The sequence below is a fragment of the Mustela erminea genome, chromosome 11 (genome assembly GCF_009829155.1).
Source record: "Mustela erminea isolate mMusErm1 chromosome 11, mMusErm1.Pri, whole genome shotgun sequence".
NCBI lineage: Eukaryota > Metazoa > Chordata > Mammalia > Carnivora > Mustelidae > Mustela > Mustela erminea.
The window spans coordinates 34861767-34877869 of NC_045624.1; the positions used below are offsets into that span (position 1 = coordinate 34861767).

The window sequence follows — 16103 nt, forward strand, 5'->3', positions numbered from 1 at the left end:
TGCCTTTTACGAAATGTTCTCTACTGTAATGGGAAAATCAGAACTATACAAAGCATAATCAGTCCTTGTGAATAGTTTTTAAGTTAAACTTTTAAAAATTTATAATTTATGATATCAAAACAATGTATTAGAGATACCACTTAACTTTTTGATACACAGGAAATATGAATAACAAAAAAGTAAAAACTATTATTAAATTTTCTGCATCACAGTACATTGCCCTACTTAAACCATACTGCCAATTTCTTTATTATGTTACTTTCAGTTTTTGAAACAAAACATGTTTTAGCTTCTAATTCTTACATACTAGAAATCAGAAATTACATTGAAGAGGAAATATTCAATAGTATTCTTTACCAATGTATGCATGAACTTTTATAATTTCCTAAACATATTTATCAATGTCTAATTTTAGACCTACAATTAGTATTTTCTCCTAGGATATATATTTCATTATTCATATTTTATATCTTATTCTTTGATTTTTTTCCTAGAACATGAAATTTTAGAAGTGCTGATCAATTTACTGCAGAATTTGTTTTGTCAGCAGATGTTAATTTTAGCATTTTGAACTGAAGAAGTAGAGAAAGATAGAAATTTGCTAGATTGTATCATATCACAACATATTTTAATGTAGATTATCAAAGTAAATATATAGGTAAAATAATTCTTCGTGTAGTTTATATTTCTCCTAAAATTAATTTATAAAACTAGTTCAAGGCATTAAACAGAACAAAGTTTCCCCAGATAATGATAAATGATACTTGCACAGTGGTTTCCATGTATAGGGGATTGAATACTTTGATTCCAAAACATTATTTTTGGCTATGGTATGTTAATTAAAACGTGTTTTGTAACTGAAAACAAACAAACAATCATACTCCTTAACTCTTAAGTTAAAACCCAGCAAGAAACAGCTATTCCTGAAAAATTAAGATGCCTATAACTTACTTGAAAAAAAAATAAATCTGTAAGCACAGATTGTAATATTTTGCTGATCAGTTCCCCCAAGGCCTTTATTTTAAAAAATGTTGAGTGGCTTCCTTAAACTTATGTAACTAGTTTGTGGCAGAGTCAGAATAAGACCCCTAAGTTTAATTTACTTTTGCTTTTTATTCTTTCAATCTTCAACTATTTAACACAGTTATTTTTAAAAAGTTTAATTACCTATTAGAAAAGAGAACCTTAGATTTTTAACCTACAATGAAGGAAGTGATTACAGTACTATATACTAATATTCATCTAAGATAGCAAAGCAATGTCATTTACCTTAAATTTACGTCTCTGCTCTGCACAGCTGTTGAAGAACCACAAGTCTGTCTCATGGCTGTAAATGTAACAAGAACAATAATGCGACCAATTTTCATACCTAAACTAAGTTAAGTAGATTTGTCATAGGCTAGAAAACTGATAATGTATTTTACAAAAAAATTTTAAAATTTACAGATTATGGAAGTGTGCATGTGTGCATATGCATATGCAAACGGGTGTCTCTGTGTACATGTGTGTTATGAAATAGAGTAGAAGCAATTTAATCTAGAAATTAGTTTTATGAAATTGAAAGCATTACTTATTCTCTTTGGCTAACTTTTCTTTCTACGGACCACTATGGGGATACCAAGCTTAGGAAGTGTTAGGAATAGATATTAATAAATATCAGAAATCAAGATAAGAGCTTGTATTCAAGATAAGTTATAGTATGTTTTCTGGTGTACAAAGTAAACATGTAAAGAAGAAACATCTGGTAATGTTTAGGTTGATATCAGCTCCCATTTGCATCACAATCTTTATATATTCTTCATCAATATGTCATTAATCAATGTACCTACTGATTGAACCTATTCAACTGGTGTTTTATGTAATGAATAGAAAATGTAAACATGTTTCAAATACATATATTCAGATACCTGTACATGAAAGTGAAATTACTATACAATTGATACTCAAGCTCGTCAGATGTGATTTTTTCTTTCCATTTTTGTATCAGATAGGCTAATACCTACGCCATCTGTAGCACAAAACCCTGAAAAAATGTAAATGAGAAAGTAATAGATAAATACTAGTCCGCTAGAAATAAGACTCTTTACCATGTCACACTTCAAATTTGGCTACCTCTTCTCAACATTTAAAAGAAATCAGTTGAGTGTAACAAGACCTAATATTGTTCTTGTGACTTGAGCCATCAAAACAGATTTTTTAAAAATTGTATTTTTTCAAACTTTATGAAATAGTTCTCCATCAAAACTATATTTTAAAACAAAAAACGCATACTCTCCTTTGGTCCTCCAAAAACGTGGTATGCCTGAAAAAGCACAAATCACCATGATCTAATATCAGCACCAAATACCTAGCCTTTGCAACTGCAGGTTTTGAAATATGTTCAATTATCTTTATGAATTTTAAGAAATAATCTACACCAACTCTATTTTCAAAGATTGGTTAAACTCTTAGTGAAGCAGAAAAAGAACCAGACTGTGAGAAAATCATAAAAGTTTTAAAGTGTTGATTTCATACTAAATGGTTAAAATTTTTAACAAAAATATTCAACCCGTTTTCTTAACATAAGTGGTAATAGTGCATGCAACTCACATTAAATAGCATTTGCAGATGCAAGGATAAGCATTTCCTAATATCCTCATTTAACAGCATATGTAAACTAGTATAAAATGCTATTAGGTTTTAAACACAATCCCAGTAATGTTTATAGTTAGTTGCTAAACGTATCAAATATCAAATACTATGAAATACTAAAACTTTAGGCTCACATTATATTAATAGCAGTGTAAACTTTAGTAAACAGCTAAGTCTCATTCACTATTTCTAAATTCTCATTCATAAAAACCAACTGTTCATTCCTATGACATTTTGGCATTAGACCTGATTAAAATACAAGATAATGAAAAAATGCTATAGTTATAGAATTTATACAATGGAGATATGTTAATATTAATATGCATCATAAAACACTAAATATAAGTGACACAAGAAAAGTCTTTGTAGTAATGTTTAGCACCTGAAATTCTTAAAAGGTATTTAAATTCCTTTCAATCACCCTTTCACAATACGAATAACAAAATTGAGGACTTCTGCTCAAAATTTTATTTATACATCTGGTACATGAGCAACAATTTCTGATTTTAGAGTCATTAATATTCCTACATTATATGTATTATCTAAGAAAAAGTATGTATATTTTAGTTAAACGAAGTATCAAATCTTGCCTTCCAATACAACAACAACCCAAAAAAAAAAAAAAAAAAAAAAGACAAAAAAGGAAAGAAAAACTAAAGCCCAACCATTCTTTCCAGAGATGCCCTGGTAACCAGCAATAAAGAAACTTCTACTGGACTTAGCTTTGGGGAGGAAGGAACAACTACTTTGTCTACTTTGTCAGAGACATGTTAAAACAGAAGTAGGACAATATGAATGTAGAGTTTTTCCAAAAGTCGAAACAATAAACTCCTACCTTTGGCTTACGCAGCCAGCATCTAAGCCCCCTTTGCTATCCCAACAACAGCGCAAAATCTCCCTCTGAAGCCACAGTGAGGGAAACATTTCATGTGCTATCTTCTGTGACTTCTATGTAAATTTTTCTCTGTCATGCAAATGTATGGAGAGGCTGTCTTGGAATTAGACAATTCCAATAGAAAGACTCCAATCACTGGTATTACTTGGGGAGAGATGATGGTGAGGAAAGTGTGTCACCATAAAATTACTGATTAGTTTAAACAAAAGAGTGTGACATTTATTAAAAAAAATAAAAAATAAGAATCTTAAACTCAGGCTGTTTCAATACAACTTTTGCAACCATGGCAGACGTTTGAACTTCAGACTACTGGAACACATCCCCTTTCCACAAGTCCTCCTTCTTCCCACCCACCTCCCACAAATGGGTTTGTTCCCAAGAATACATAGTCTCATCTCAAATTTGTCTAGGGACCAAAAATTTAATCCAGTTTTCACATAATAAGTAGTTTCTGGATTGTGTAGATCAGTAGCCTGTAATTCTGTCATACATACTAAGCTTTAGGAGGCCATCTTATTATATAAGACTTAGTTACTAACCTCTAGGAGTACACCTGAAAATGAAAATAGACAGCTAGGCCATTAAAAAAAAAAAAATCCAAGATTATTTTGGTAAAATAAAGAAACAAGAAAGATGCTTACTTTTTTTCAAACTAAGCTTGCCTTATTAGACATGTACATAGCACATGATGCAGGAAAAAACATTGCTTATCTTTCAACAGAGCTGATAAACATTTTGAAAGATGTTTTATGTAACCTCAGATTCTACCTTCCAAACATTTAATAATTACACCCTAAAAATGTTTCTTCCCCCCAAACAACGTCCTACATACTCCGGGTAAGATTATATAAAACAATGGTTATATTACGTAACAAAAAGTTACTTTAAAGGACATACATACTATCAGTTTCACAGGACAAACATAGTGAATAAGGACAACAAACTCCAGAATGTGTTTTTATAACTGTAGCAACAGCAATAACTCCTTGGCAAACTCAAACAGTTTTTTTGGCAACTCTGGAGGTTTTCTGCATTTGTCACTTGGATACAACTGCGGAGGGTTGTCTAAGATTGCTTTGTCTCCTTCCACGCCATCTTACTATGGCTTTGCTTTTAAAGAAATTTCACATTTTACTTTAACTTGTTTGTGAATAAAATTCTGTTAAAATCCCACAAGTGAGTCTTATACAAAACTTCTCAAGCCTACGTTTACCAAACGTGCTTTTTTTTTAATATAATTTTTATAATAAGTGGCCTTGTAGACTTCTGAAATCTATGGGAATAGAAATTTTGTTTTCCTTTCAAGAAGATAAAATGAGCTCTCTCTTTGAATTAAAATTACTGACATACAAATGTAAAAATTTTCTGAATATAGACAACTGGGTCTGCACATTTGTTATCATTATGAGCATCTTTTAAAATAAGATCCCAAGGACAAGAATGCTTTACTAACCTGCAGTGGTCTCTGTTTATCACTGCTCTTAGGAGATTTCAATCCACTTGTTTGCTGTTGTAAGAGAAGTTGTCTTGCTGCTTGGAGAGCCTAGAAGTAAAAAGGGAGCAATATCTAAATACTTTGTTGACAGGTAAATTGATTATCAATAACTGATTATTGCTTAGTTAATAGTAAAATGCTTCAATGTATGAGAACCCCTTTCTCATCCTCCTTTCTAGAAAGAATTATCAAGTATCTTCTAATGTGAAATAAAAATTCCACATATCACACATATACAACTTTACTTAAAGTCATGGTGATACATGTAATCCTGCAGGAAATAAAGTTAATTTGTTTAAAGTGCTTAAAGAGGAAAAAATCATAAACTGCATCAATAACCTCATTTCCACAAGGAACTTGTCTTTGAGTGTTCAACTAAAATGCCCACTCCCTTTTAAATTATCATTCAATTTGCATTTTCATATTACAATTTTGAAGCAAAAGCAGTAGACTTCAAGTGTTACCGGAAGCTGTAATTAAATTTGACAAATCAACATCAGATTATCTTGAAAGTGAATTAATAAGGATTTTCACTAAAGATTAAAAACACTTTTTTTTTTGTACTTACAATTCAAGGGGAAACCTCTCCTTTGACAAAATAAAGTGCAGTTTTAATGCCAAATAAAATTGAGTGGTTTTCATTTGCATTCTTAGCAAAATCAGAGAACAAAGAAATTACCACTCAACCAATCAGGTTTGTTTCTATGTGTGACAGAATACCAATCAAAATAGAAGATGTTTTCATTTATTTTTATGTTTTCTTTTTCCCCATTCAGGAAAATAAAACTTAACATAAGAAATTAATGTAAGCGTTTCTTTTACAGGAGGAGGGACAGCTTGATGAGTGTATTATGTAAACTTATATAAAATGAATGCCATAAAAAACACATATTGAGATGTTTTAAAAGCAGTCGTGTAAACTAAAGGGAAAAAAACTTTTTAACAGCTTCTACTTTGCAAACTCGTTTTTTTTCTCTCAATAACTGAGTTCAATGAACACTAAAGATGAAATTTTTCAGCATATATGACTAAAATAAATCATTGCCCTCTTCTGTTTTTCAGTGTTTTAGAATACGAGGTAAATTCTTCACGATGGGAGAAATATCTTAGATCAATATTCTACTATAATAATTGAGATTCCAAGCTGATAAAAAGTACAATTTTGATTGGAATCAATGATCTGGTTTTTAAGAGAGTTTCTAGTATCCATGACAACAGTTGCTTTGACAAGATGTGCATATGGCATTACACTGCCAGCTGGTGTGAACAATGTTTGAACTACTGCATTGAGATGCTGCGCAAACAGAAAAAGTTGCCACGTCTTAACCCTCAGGGAAGGCAGTCATCCCCTGATCAATTATGAAAAGACAGAGAGAGGGCTGCTACAGTCTGGCTCCAAGCAAGTTTTCTGAGAAGGCAGGCAGACATAGAAACCAGAGTAAACACACTGAAGGCACTAGCACCGTCCCCTAACAACACTGATTTGTCTTCCCGGAGCAGGATCTGGCATAGTTTGTAAAGCACACTTCTTACACTGGGAGACACACTCACTCACAGCAATCTTTTGTGGTTTTTTTTTTCCAATTTTTCAAGTAATTAACAACCTAAGAGTTTCTAAGGATGACACATTCCAGTGAACACAGGCAATTTTATTAGAAAGTTCACTTTGAAAAAAAAAAAAAAAAAGGAAGACCAAATAAAAAATTCCACAAATACTTTAGTGTCGCAAAACTTAGTTTAAAATATTTCAGTTACTATTCTAAATAATACTGCTCTCCTTTTTTACTTGCAACCTATGAAATAACTCCAAATGACATTTTTCAAGTGGAAATTACTATAGGGTGACTTAGGCTGTGTTGTGTCTATGTGAAACTCTCAAAAAAAAATCAGTCATCTATTTTCACCTTCGATGCCAAAATTCACTCAAATTTTGCCTAATTTTTTTCACAAGATTGTATTTTTTCCCTTTAAGTTCATTAGTTTATTTTGTATACATGGAGCCTTAGTTTATATTTAATTCTGTAACCATTTATTATTCTTAAAGGACTCTAATGAGCAGATTCAGATTCAGTTCTGAATCTTGAAATCATGAATGGCTGGGACTGAAAGCACTCTTAGAAATCATCTCCTCTGATGCTCTCAGTTTAGCAAATGAGAATAATGAGGTCTAGAGTATCAAGTGTTTTGTTCAAGGTCTCCTGCTTCCAGGCCAGAGTGCCATACTGTTTCTGTCCCATCAAAGAAACCATTAGATGACAATGAGTAAAACTCTAGTAAAGGAGACACATGGCACCATGATGAATTATTTTCACCTGCAAAGAGAGAATATCCATCCATCAAAACCTAAAGGAAAAACTACAGTATAATCTTTCTATGTTTGAATTTGTAAGTGTTTTTGACTGGAACAACTACCACTGAACGTACATTGTTTTTGTGGCTAAGTGTTCCTGCCGTCTTTGACTTGGGTTTCGCCATGTACTCTACCAATACCTGATGGAACTCTACTAAACTCTTCTAACACTCTGATCATCTGATCAGTTATCACAAACAAACTGAAAATTCTAGAGCTAGACACAAGCCTTACTGATTGTTTAGCCTAGGCTTCAAATCCCATAGACAAGTAACTGAAGAAGCAATATGATAATAATTTGATTAAAGTCCAAAGCAGTAGCACAGTTTGGTCAAAATTTCAGGCTCTTGTCTCCCAAGCCTAGGGACCTATTCATTTTATCACCCTGCATGATGTTCATTTGGCTCAACCCAAACAAGTAATCCAATGGAATATATAACACCCAGTGGCTATAGATAAACACTGGAAAATGTGTTACATTTATGTTAACTAACTAGAATTTAAAAATTTCACTGGACAAAAGCATACATGTACAGTGTTTCTAAAGGAGTAGTAATTATAATGGAGTATGACCAATGGCCAGTTAAAGTTTTAAAGTACCCTGGTTTCAAAATAGTCCAGGATCACCTTCAATACAAATTCTTATGAAAAAGGACCACTTGCCTATCTCAGCATTCTTTAAGTAGCAGTGGAGACTGCAGTAGTAAACATAGAGGTGGGAAGACAAAAAAACAACTCCATGAGATCAGGATGATTTAAAACTCTCAGGCAGGAATCTTTGGCAGTTTGTGTTCTCACTAGAGGCATCACGTGGCATTTTTATCCCCAGTATTCTGGATACCATTTTAGGACTGAATTTCAATAAACAATTGCTCAGAGATGTTTGGTTCATCTTTGTAATTTATTATTGTAGCGATGTAAAAGATGAAAGATTATGAGAAAGGTACTTTCATCAATAGAAGGTGTTAGGTGTCAAATAACATAAAATATTAATTTGAAAATCACTTGCCCACTTCAATTGGTAAATAGACAAGATAAATTCCAGGGCCAGGCATTAAGTTCTATGAGCTGTTTATATGGTCACACTCTGCAAAAACAAAACAAAACAGAAAAAAAACTTGGAACAAAAGGCAAGAGATGTTTACAAAATCTCCTTTAATACTGACTGAGTGTGATTCTGGTGAACAACAAGAAAGAGGTTTCTAAGGCAGCCAAACCATATTTAGTTTCCAAAAACACATTTGTTTTGAATTAAGAGTGCACTTTACTTAATGAAGTGATCTAATTTTAGTAAAGTTAAAAAAAATTAAGGTAGGACATTTTAAAAATTGGAATCAGATTAAAATATCTTGAAAAGATGAATAAAAATCTTTCTAATAGATTAAAGATACATTTTTTATTAGGCTGCAGAGGTGTATGGGAATGTGCAAGTTTTTGGGAACTCAGTGCATCTTGCTTTAAAAAATGTGTTACATTTTATGTTAACTAACTCGAATTTAAATAAAAACTTGAAAAATATTTATGCAAAACACCATTTCTAATAGTTACTGTCTAATTTCAAATAAATTAAAATTCTGCAAGAAAAACAAAGTTCTTATCACCCTTCCACAACATAGTTACTTTATGCTACCTATGGTTCTCATACACAGAGAGTAACTCTAGTGAGGAGGTCATTATGAGAATTAAGAGTAAAAAAGCTTTGTAATCTGTCATATCAATACTGTTTTCTTCTTGAAGAACACTGAAAACTTTCACCACGACGGTAATTGTTTGAGAATAGCTTAGAAACACCCAGTGAAACCAAAAATGTTCAGTATTCTAATGTTTATAAATAACTTTTTTTTCAAAGTAAATATATGTATATTTTGGGAGAAAACAGACATCACTCATATCTCTCCCCATAAAAATAGGAATGCTTAACCTATCAGCCTGTTGCATTTGAGACATTAAAATGAAAAATGACATCTACACCCATTAATATCTTCAATGTATAAACAGCACAGCATGACACATTCTTGAGAGCTGAAGGCTACAAAATCTCTCTGAAACATAAATAACAAAGCACTCAGAAGCATATTTGATGTTGATATTCATCTCTGAGAAAAACACTGCTGCCTAGGCTTCTTATGAAAATAGATGCAGCCCAAATGGATCTCCTGTAATTGGTTTCAGATAGCGAGGTCAGAAGAAATATGATACAAGAAACGATTATGTGGAACAGGCAAAACAAGAATGTTTGCACAGGCACTCCCTAGTTATACTGACAAGGGGTGTATACTTTGCAGATAACCAGAACCAAAAAAAAAAAAAATTGCCAGCAGGACATTCAGAATTTTGCTCCTCATACTCACATGTTTTAACCTTTAATTTATAATGTCTTTAACATGTTACTTTGAATACTGAACATAAAAATAAGTTTTCAAACAGAATTTCATTGTCTAATTATTTTCCCAAGTATGGTTGATAAAAAGCGTATTCGGATCCTTCCACAAAGGATATGAATTCCTATTCTGTTTGGCTTTTCTCCGCATTATGTTCCCACTAAAGAGAATATACTGATAAATGTAATCTGAAGTCTCATAATGCTATTTAATAGAAGAAAATTAATCATCTAATTGTCATATCCTATTTTCAAACAGCAATCTATCAGAGTGAAATTATGCATCTGTAGCTATTGACCTTTCATTTTATCACGGCTGATCCATAATTAGACTAAGTTTGTTGGGAAAAAAACCTAATTGCTAAAAAATATTTTTTTACAATAATTGTTTTTTTTTTGTTCCACAGTATATCTTACATAAAGTTAAAGAATAAATGTGTGGATATATTGTGTTCACAGCGTGGACTACTAGGAGAGTCAAACTGAGAAGCTAAGATCTTTTACTTCATGATACTATGATAAGAATGAGTAATTCATTAAAAGTATCCTATTTACCAACCAAATGTCAGGCTGTTTGGCTCAGCATTCATGATGTAAGTTCAAAGGAAGGCAACAGAGGTACTGAATAAGTGATGGAACGGATTCTTAAGTCATCCTCAGAAGTTCTAACAAAATTCTCAAGGTTCAGATACAAACCCAATATTCCGTATCTTTCAGGATGGCTCCAGACTCCCAGATAAGCTCAGAGACACTTCCACAAAATAAGCCTGTGAATTAATGGTAACTAATGGCTAAGACAGGTTTTGTTTTTTCAGGTCTAGAATCATATATTCAGTTTAATGGGATGAACACATTCTCTTCCTTAGAGCTGGCATTCCATAGGCTACAGTAAATAATACTAAGCAGCCTGGTATTCATATTTCTATTTTCTTTCTTATTCTGCTGCTAATAATAATGAATTGCTACTAGAACCCATAAAGAACATTAAAATAATCTATAGCAATATAAATGCAATTCCTGTTCACAAATTAAGGAATTCTGTCTAACTTCAAAAGTCCCAAGTATGAAAGGTAAAGAGGAATTGGAACTAATTTTATTAAAATTGAGAATTTTACAATATTTCTTTATTATGGTACATGTTCCAGGAACTACAAGGGTTTATGGGCATTCTCTCAGTTATTTTTTTTCTGCTATAAGATATTTTATTATTTTTCCAAACATACTTTGGATTTAGTTTTTATTTCTCACATACTCACAGTTGCTTTTTTTCCTCATTATGAGGCCAATAACCATCTTTAGTTTGGATATGGACTGAAGGCCTATTACTGCTATTCTTATACTGTCAACCAGCACACTAGATACTAACTGAAAATACATGCTACTAAATTATAGTATAATATCTGAAAGTAAACAATTATTTGAATCCTGTATTCTGGATTTCCTCCTCAATTTAATAATAAAATTGAAAAAGAAGTAGAATTTAGGAAAGTATTTGCAAGAATAAAATATATCAAAAATTACTTGTCATTAAAATTTTTTTACAAGTTTGTTCTATGTACCAAGCAAAGAACTAAGCACTACACACTTGTGGAAGGAGGTAGGTGATGCGACATTGTTTTTACTTTCAAAGATTTTGTGTCTAATGAGAAACATTTGGTTTAAAGTTAAAAGGTCATAAAAATGTTTTTAAAACATTTCAGGGGTTCATAAGTTGAAGAAATTATTTTCAGTTGGGAAGCTCACATAAATTTTTATGGGGATATAAACTGGGATGAACTTACAGACAAATAGTTCATCTTGTAAAGGTGAGAGAACATGGCCACACCAAGTAGAGGCAAAGAATATGTGGGATCATACACACTGAAGAGTAACTAATCTTGGGTAAAGCATGCGCTTAGTTTAGGAGCTAGTTACACATCATGGGAAAGTGGGTTGGAGCTAATTAATGGACATAACTCAACACTCAATGGAAAAAAGTCTCCATATTATTTAGAAGGTAAAGGCAGATGTTGCTTAATCTGCAAACGATGAGATAAGCCTGACAATATTGAGGTCCTGTTGTGAAGGACAGATGAGAAGTGACGGAGAGAATGAGGAAAGATCAAAGTGTGAGGCAGAAAGACCAGCTGAAAGGGACATGCAACTGTCCAAATGTGAGATAACAAGAACTTCTTTAATTAAAATTGAGCATCACAAGAGGTCCTGTCAAAGTGGAATGGCAGGACTTAGTAACTGGGCATGGAGTAAGGGCTTCTGGAAAGGGGTAAATGATGACTTCAAAATTTTAAGTCAAGAGTAACTGGGAGAATAGCTATTCCACTGCTGGAAATGGGGAAGTTAGATTAAAAAACACAGGCTTTAGAGAAAAGATGATGCTGTTTACCTGATGGCAGGATAACCGGAAGATTTCTTTAGTATATACCAATAACACAGAGCTCTAGGTTCAGAGTGACTGGGCTGCAAACAGATACCCCAAAGTAAGAGATTAGACAACATTTAGGACAAAGGGAAGTATTAGATTGCTGGTGAAGAGTAAAAAGAGGGGGAGGATCTAGACTTGGAGAACATCTACATTTTGTTTAGAGGTGAGAAAGCATAAAGGAAAATAATGCACAGCAACAGAAGTGGAAAGACTTCTAGAAAACGTTGAACATGGAATAACCATGTGACTCAGAGATTCCACACCTAGGTATATACCCAAGAGAAATGAAGACATATGTCCATACAAACAGTTGAACATGAATGTTCATAGCAGCTTTACTCTTAATAACCAAAGGATGGAAATAGCCCACATGTCCATCAACTGATGAATGGATAAAGAAAATGTGGTCTATCCTTATTATCGACTATTACTCAGCCATAAAATGGAATGAAGTACTGACAGATTCCATAACATGGATGAACCTTGAGAACATTATGCTAAGTGAAAGAAGTCAGTTACAAAGACCACACATTGCACGAATCACTTATATGAAACGGTCAGAAAAGGCAACACCGTAGAGACAAAATTGATGAGCAGCTGCCAGAAGCTAGAGGGAGGAGAAAAAGCACATTGACCGCTAATGAGTAAGGGGTTTCTTTTTAGGGGGTTGTGAAAATATTTGGGAATCAGATACTGGTAATGGTTGCACAACCCTGTAATGTACTAAAATACATTGAATATATAATTTAAAAATATATAATATTTTTATATTTATATATATTTAAAAAATATATAATTTATATATATAATTTAACTGAATATATAATTTAAAATATATATATAATTTAAATAGATAATAAATATATAATTTATAAATATATATAAATAATATATATATAAATAAATATATAATTTAAAAGAATAAATTTTACAGTATGTAAATTATACCTCATTAAAACTTATATATTTAAATAAAAGAATTATTATGTTAATTATATCTCAATAAAGCTGGGAAAAATAGAAAAGAGTAAAAACAAAAACAAAAAAACAAAAACAAAAACAAAACCCAAAAAAGAATTATGAAGGGAGAAGCTGAATGGTTCTCAAACCCCAAAACTCAGACGCTAAGGATTAATGAAAGATCTTGTTGATCTGATAATTTGCATGTGACCTGTAGGACAGCAGTTCCCATAGGATACTGAAGTATAAATTAGGCTGCAGGGAATTAGAAGGGAAAACACGCCCATGAGTGCAAACAATTCTTTTGATAAGTTCTGCAAAAACCAAAATAAAAGGGAACCCTATAGTTTGCGAGGTTGTGCGTGTTTGTGTGTTTTAAAGACAGTTTGCTAATAAGCTACAAGGGAGAAACAGAAGCTGTAAGAAGAGAACTGAGAACGTCACTGGAGGGGCTGTCAAGGGGCAAACCAAGGAGCAGGAGCAGGTGACAGCCCCGTGGGGAGAAGGAACACATCCTCCTCTGAGACAAGCTGAAGAGCAGGGAAGGCAGGTGACTTTGCCAGGCAGAGGTAGGAAGAGAAAAGAGTTCATGCTGAATACTCTCAATTAATTCAGACAATAAGAAAGGGCAGTTATGTACTGAGAAGGAGAGAGACTGGAATTGCTGAGGAAACAAAACTGAGAAAGCTCTGTTCTCTCCCATCGCTCTGAGAAAAATACAGCTGGTAGAGTAAAAACTGGCATTTAAAATGTTGTTAGAGAAGGAAATGTACTTCCACAGACACTGATGACATACAGATATATGAAGGTCTTCGGAAATGTTGCCTCCATAACTAAATAAAGAACTACTTACTTTTCCACTGCTCTAATTTGGGATCATCACTACTCGGAGTCTTTTTATACTTTTAACGTGGCCACGGGGCCTGGCACCTCCAATTATATCAAGTAGAAGCTGAAGAGTCACTTAGAATATGTGCTATGTTACTGCGCATTCTGAGGACTGGTTGTCTTTAGTTTTTAAAAGACAGCAAAATAAAATACATCTGTGATGCTGATACCACTGGGACCATGGACTATTGAAAAGTTTCTCTTTGCAACTGGGAGAGAAATATGATGTCATGGTATTGACTAGATTTCAGAAGACATTCTTTGGCCTTTTATTAGTTGATAAACTTGGACTACCTAATCACACTGGGCATTCATTTTCTTGTCTATTAGATGCAATTACTAATATTGACTTTTGCCCATAGGTGATTTGTGAAATCAGAGAAGATAATGCATTTGAAGGTATTATAAAAATTAAAGTAATATTATTTCAAGTGAAGACTTTTGAAATTATGTAATTCCTCCGGTGGAGATTAGTTCTTCTATGTGTATTTACTGGTCAGTGGAGGCTGCCTACTGATTTTTCGTTTCATAAAGATTGCTCAGTAGGTACGTGCATTTTAACCAACAGGCCTGGCATATGGTAATTCCTGAAAGTTTACCTCAATATTTAGTTCTCCTATTCAGTAGAAAAATATCCCACTGGGTAGGAAAAATATCTTAACAGTTCCATGCTCTATCATATTTTGCAAAGTTGTATTTTAACCTCTGCTGAGGCTGAAAGGATTTTTATCTTTGCAGATAAGCTGGTGAGCTACACCCCTCCCCTCTCCCAGATCCACTTCACCACTGCTATGGGATCACCTGGCCTCAAGGATCTTTTAAAATGGCAGGAAAGATAAAAATATATTCAATATAACCACACTGCAATGCAGAAATGTGCTGCATGCCATTAAAGGCTACAATAAAATGGCTATGGGGGTTCAGCAAAGACAAAAAGGGAAAACAAAATTTAATGCTTGGTTAGTGCTCATTATCTGCCAGCTATCATTCTAAATCCTTGCACATACTATCTCATTTCATCCTCAAAATAACCTCCTTTCTTACAGAAGTGTGAACTGCAGCTCAGAGTAGTTAGGTTATATGTTCAAACCGGTTCACGTACTCTTGAAATGGTGTCAGAGATCTGAATGACCATCTGGCTACCTTTGAAGCTAACGGCCTTTCCACAAGGGGTAGTGAGGAAGAGTGTATCATTAAAGAGACTTTTGTTTGATAAAACAGATATAAGTAAAAAAAAGCGTAAGGAGGACAAAATGAATTTGCGTCATTAACAACATTGCTTGTTAGGTCAACTAGAACAACAAAGAATTCCAAGATCCTATTTATGTTGGGTTTTTTTTTCCCCCTTATTCTTCATGAGGAGAACTAGACATTCAAGCTTACATACTAAAGGCAATTCACTATCCTTAAAAGACAGTGTCTTTGAAGTTATTAAACACTTGATTCATGATAGCGGTTACAAACAAAAAACTAGTATTAAAGTGAAAACATTTCAATAACCATCTTCTACTCAACCAGACACACAACAGTAACATCTGCTAACAGGCGTTAAATAATCTGTACTATGTTCTGTTGGATTTAGAAGTAGGATTGCCAGATAAAATAGGGGATGCCCAGTTAAATTTGAAGTTATTTGTATTTTTACTTGTTAAATTTCACAATTCTAGTCACAAAAGTCTTTCAGAATATGTTGCCAAGACATGGGTTTTTTTTTAATATGGAGTGTTTTAAATTTAAAGCTTTTTTTTTTTTGGAGAGAGAGAGTAAGTATGTGTGGGAGTGTTGGGGCGGGGGCAGGCAGAGGTAGTGGGAGACAGAGAATGTTAAGCACTCTTAAGCAGTCTCCATGCTGGGTGTGGGACTCTATCTCACAACCTTGAGATCATAACCTGAGCTGAAATCAAGAGTTGGATGCTTGACTGAGTCACCTAGGCGCCCCTAAAGGTAAATTCTATTCATTTCAACAGTGGAAATCTTTTTTCAGTCCTAGTGAGTAAATGATGTCATCTTAGCCATATTTTATATGTGAGTCAGGGAGTGACTAGGGGGTTTGGGCTGCTTTCCTGTGAGAAGGAATGTTCA

General features: G+C 33.3%; 1 protein-coding gene across 20 annotated transcripts in view; it reads right to left on the reverse strand.

Moving 5' to 3' along the window:
- FOXP2 (forkhead box P2) overlaps window positions 1-16103 on the reverse strand; it is a 544701-nt gene that overhangs the window by 145524 nt on the left and 383074 nt on the right. For 15 of the 20 annotated variants that reach the window (XM_032305207.1, XM_032305212.1, XM_032305203.1 and 12 more), the window contains one exon: window positions 4980-5069. In XM_032305207.1, the coding sequence (XP_032161098.1) occupies window positions 4980-5069 (90 nt within the window). Of the gene's footprint in view, window positions 1-1269; window positions 1328-4979; window positions 5070-16103 lie in introns of those variants that run through there. The other 5 variants (XM_032305223.1, XM_032305222.1, XM_032305221.1 and 2 more) reach the window with 2 other exon arrangements.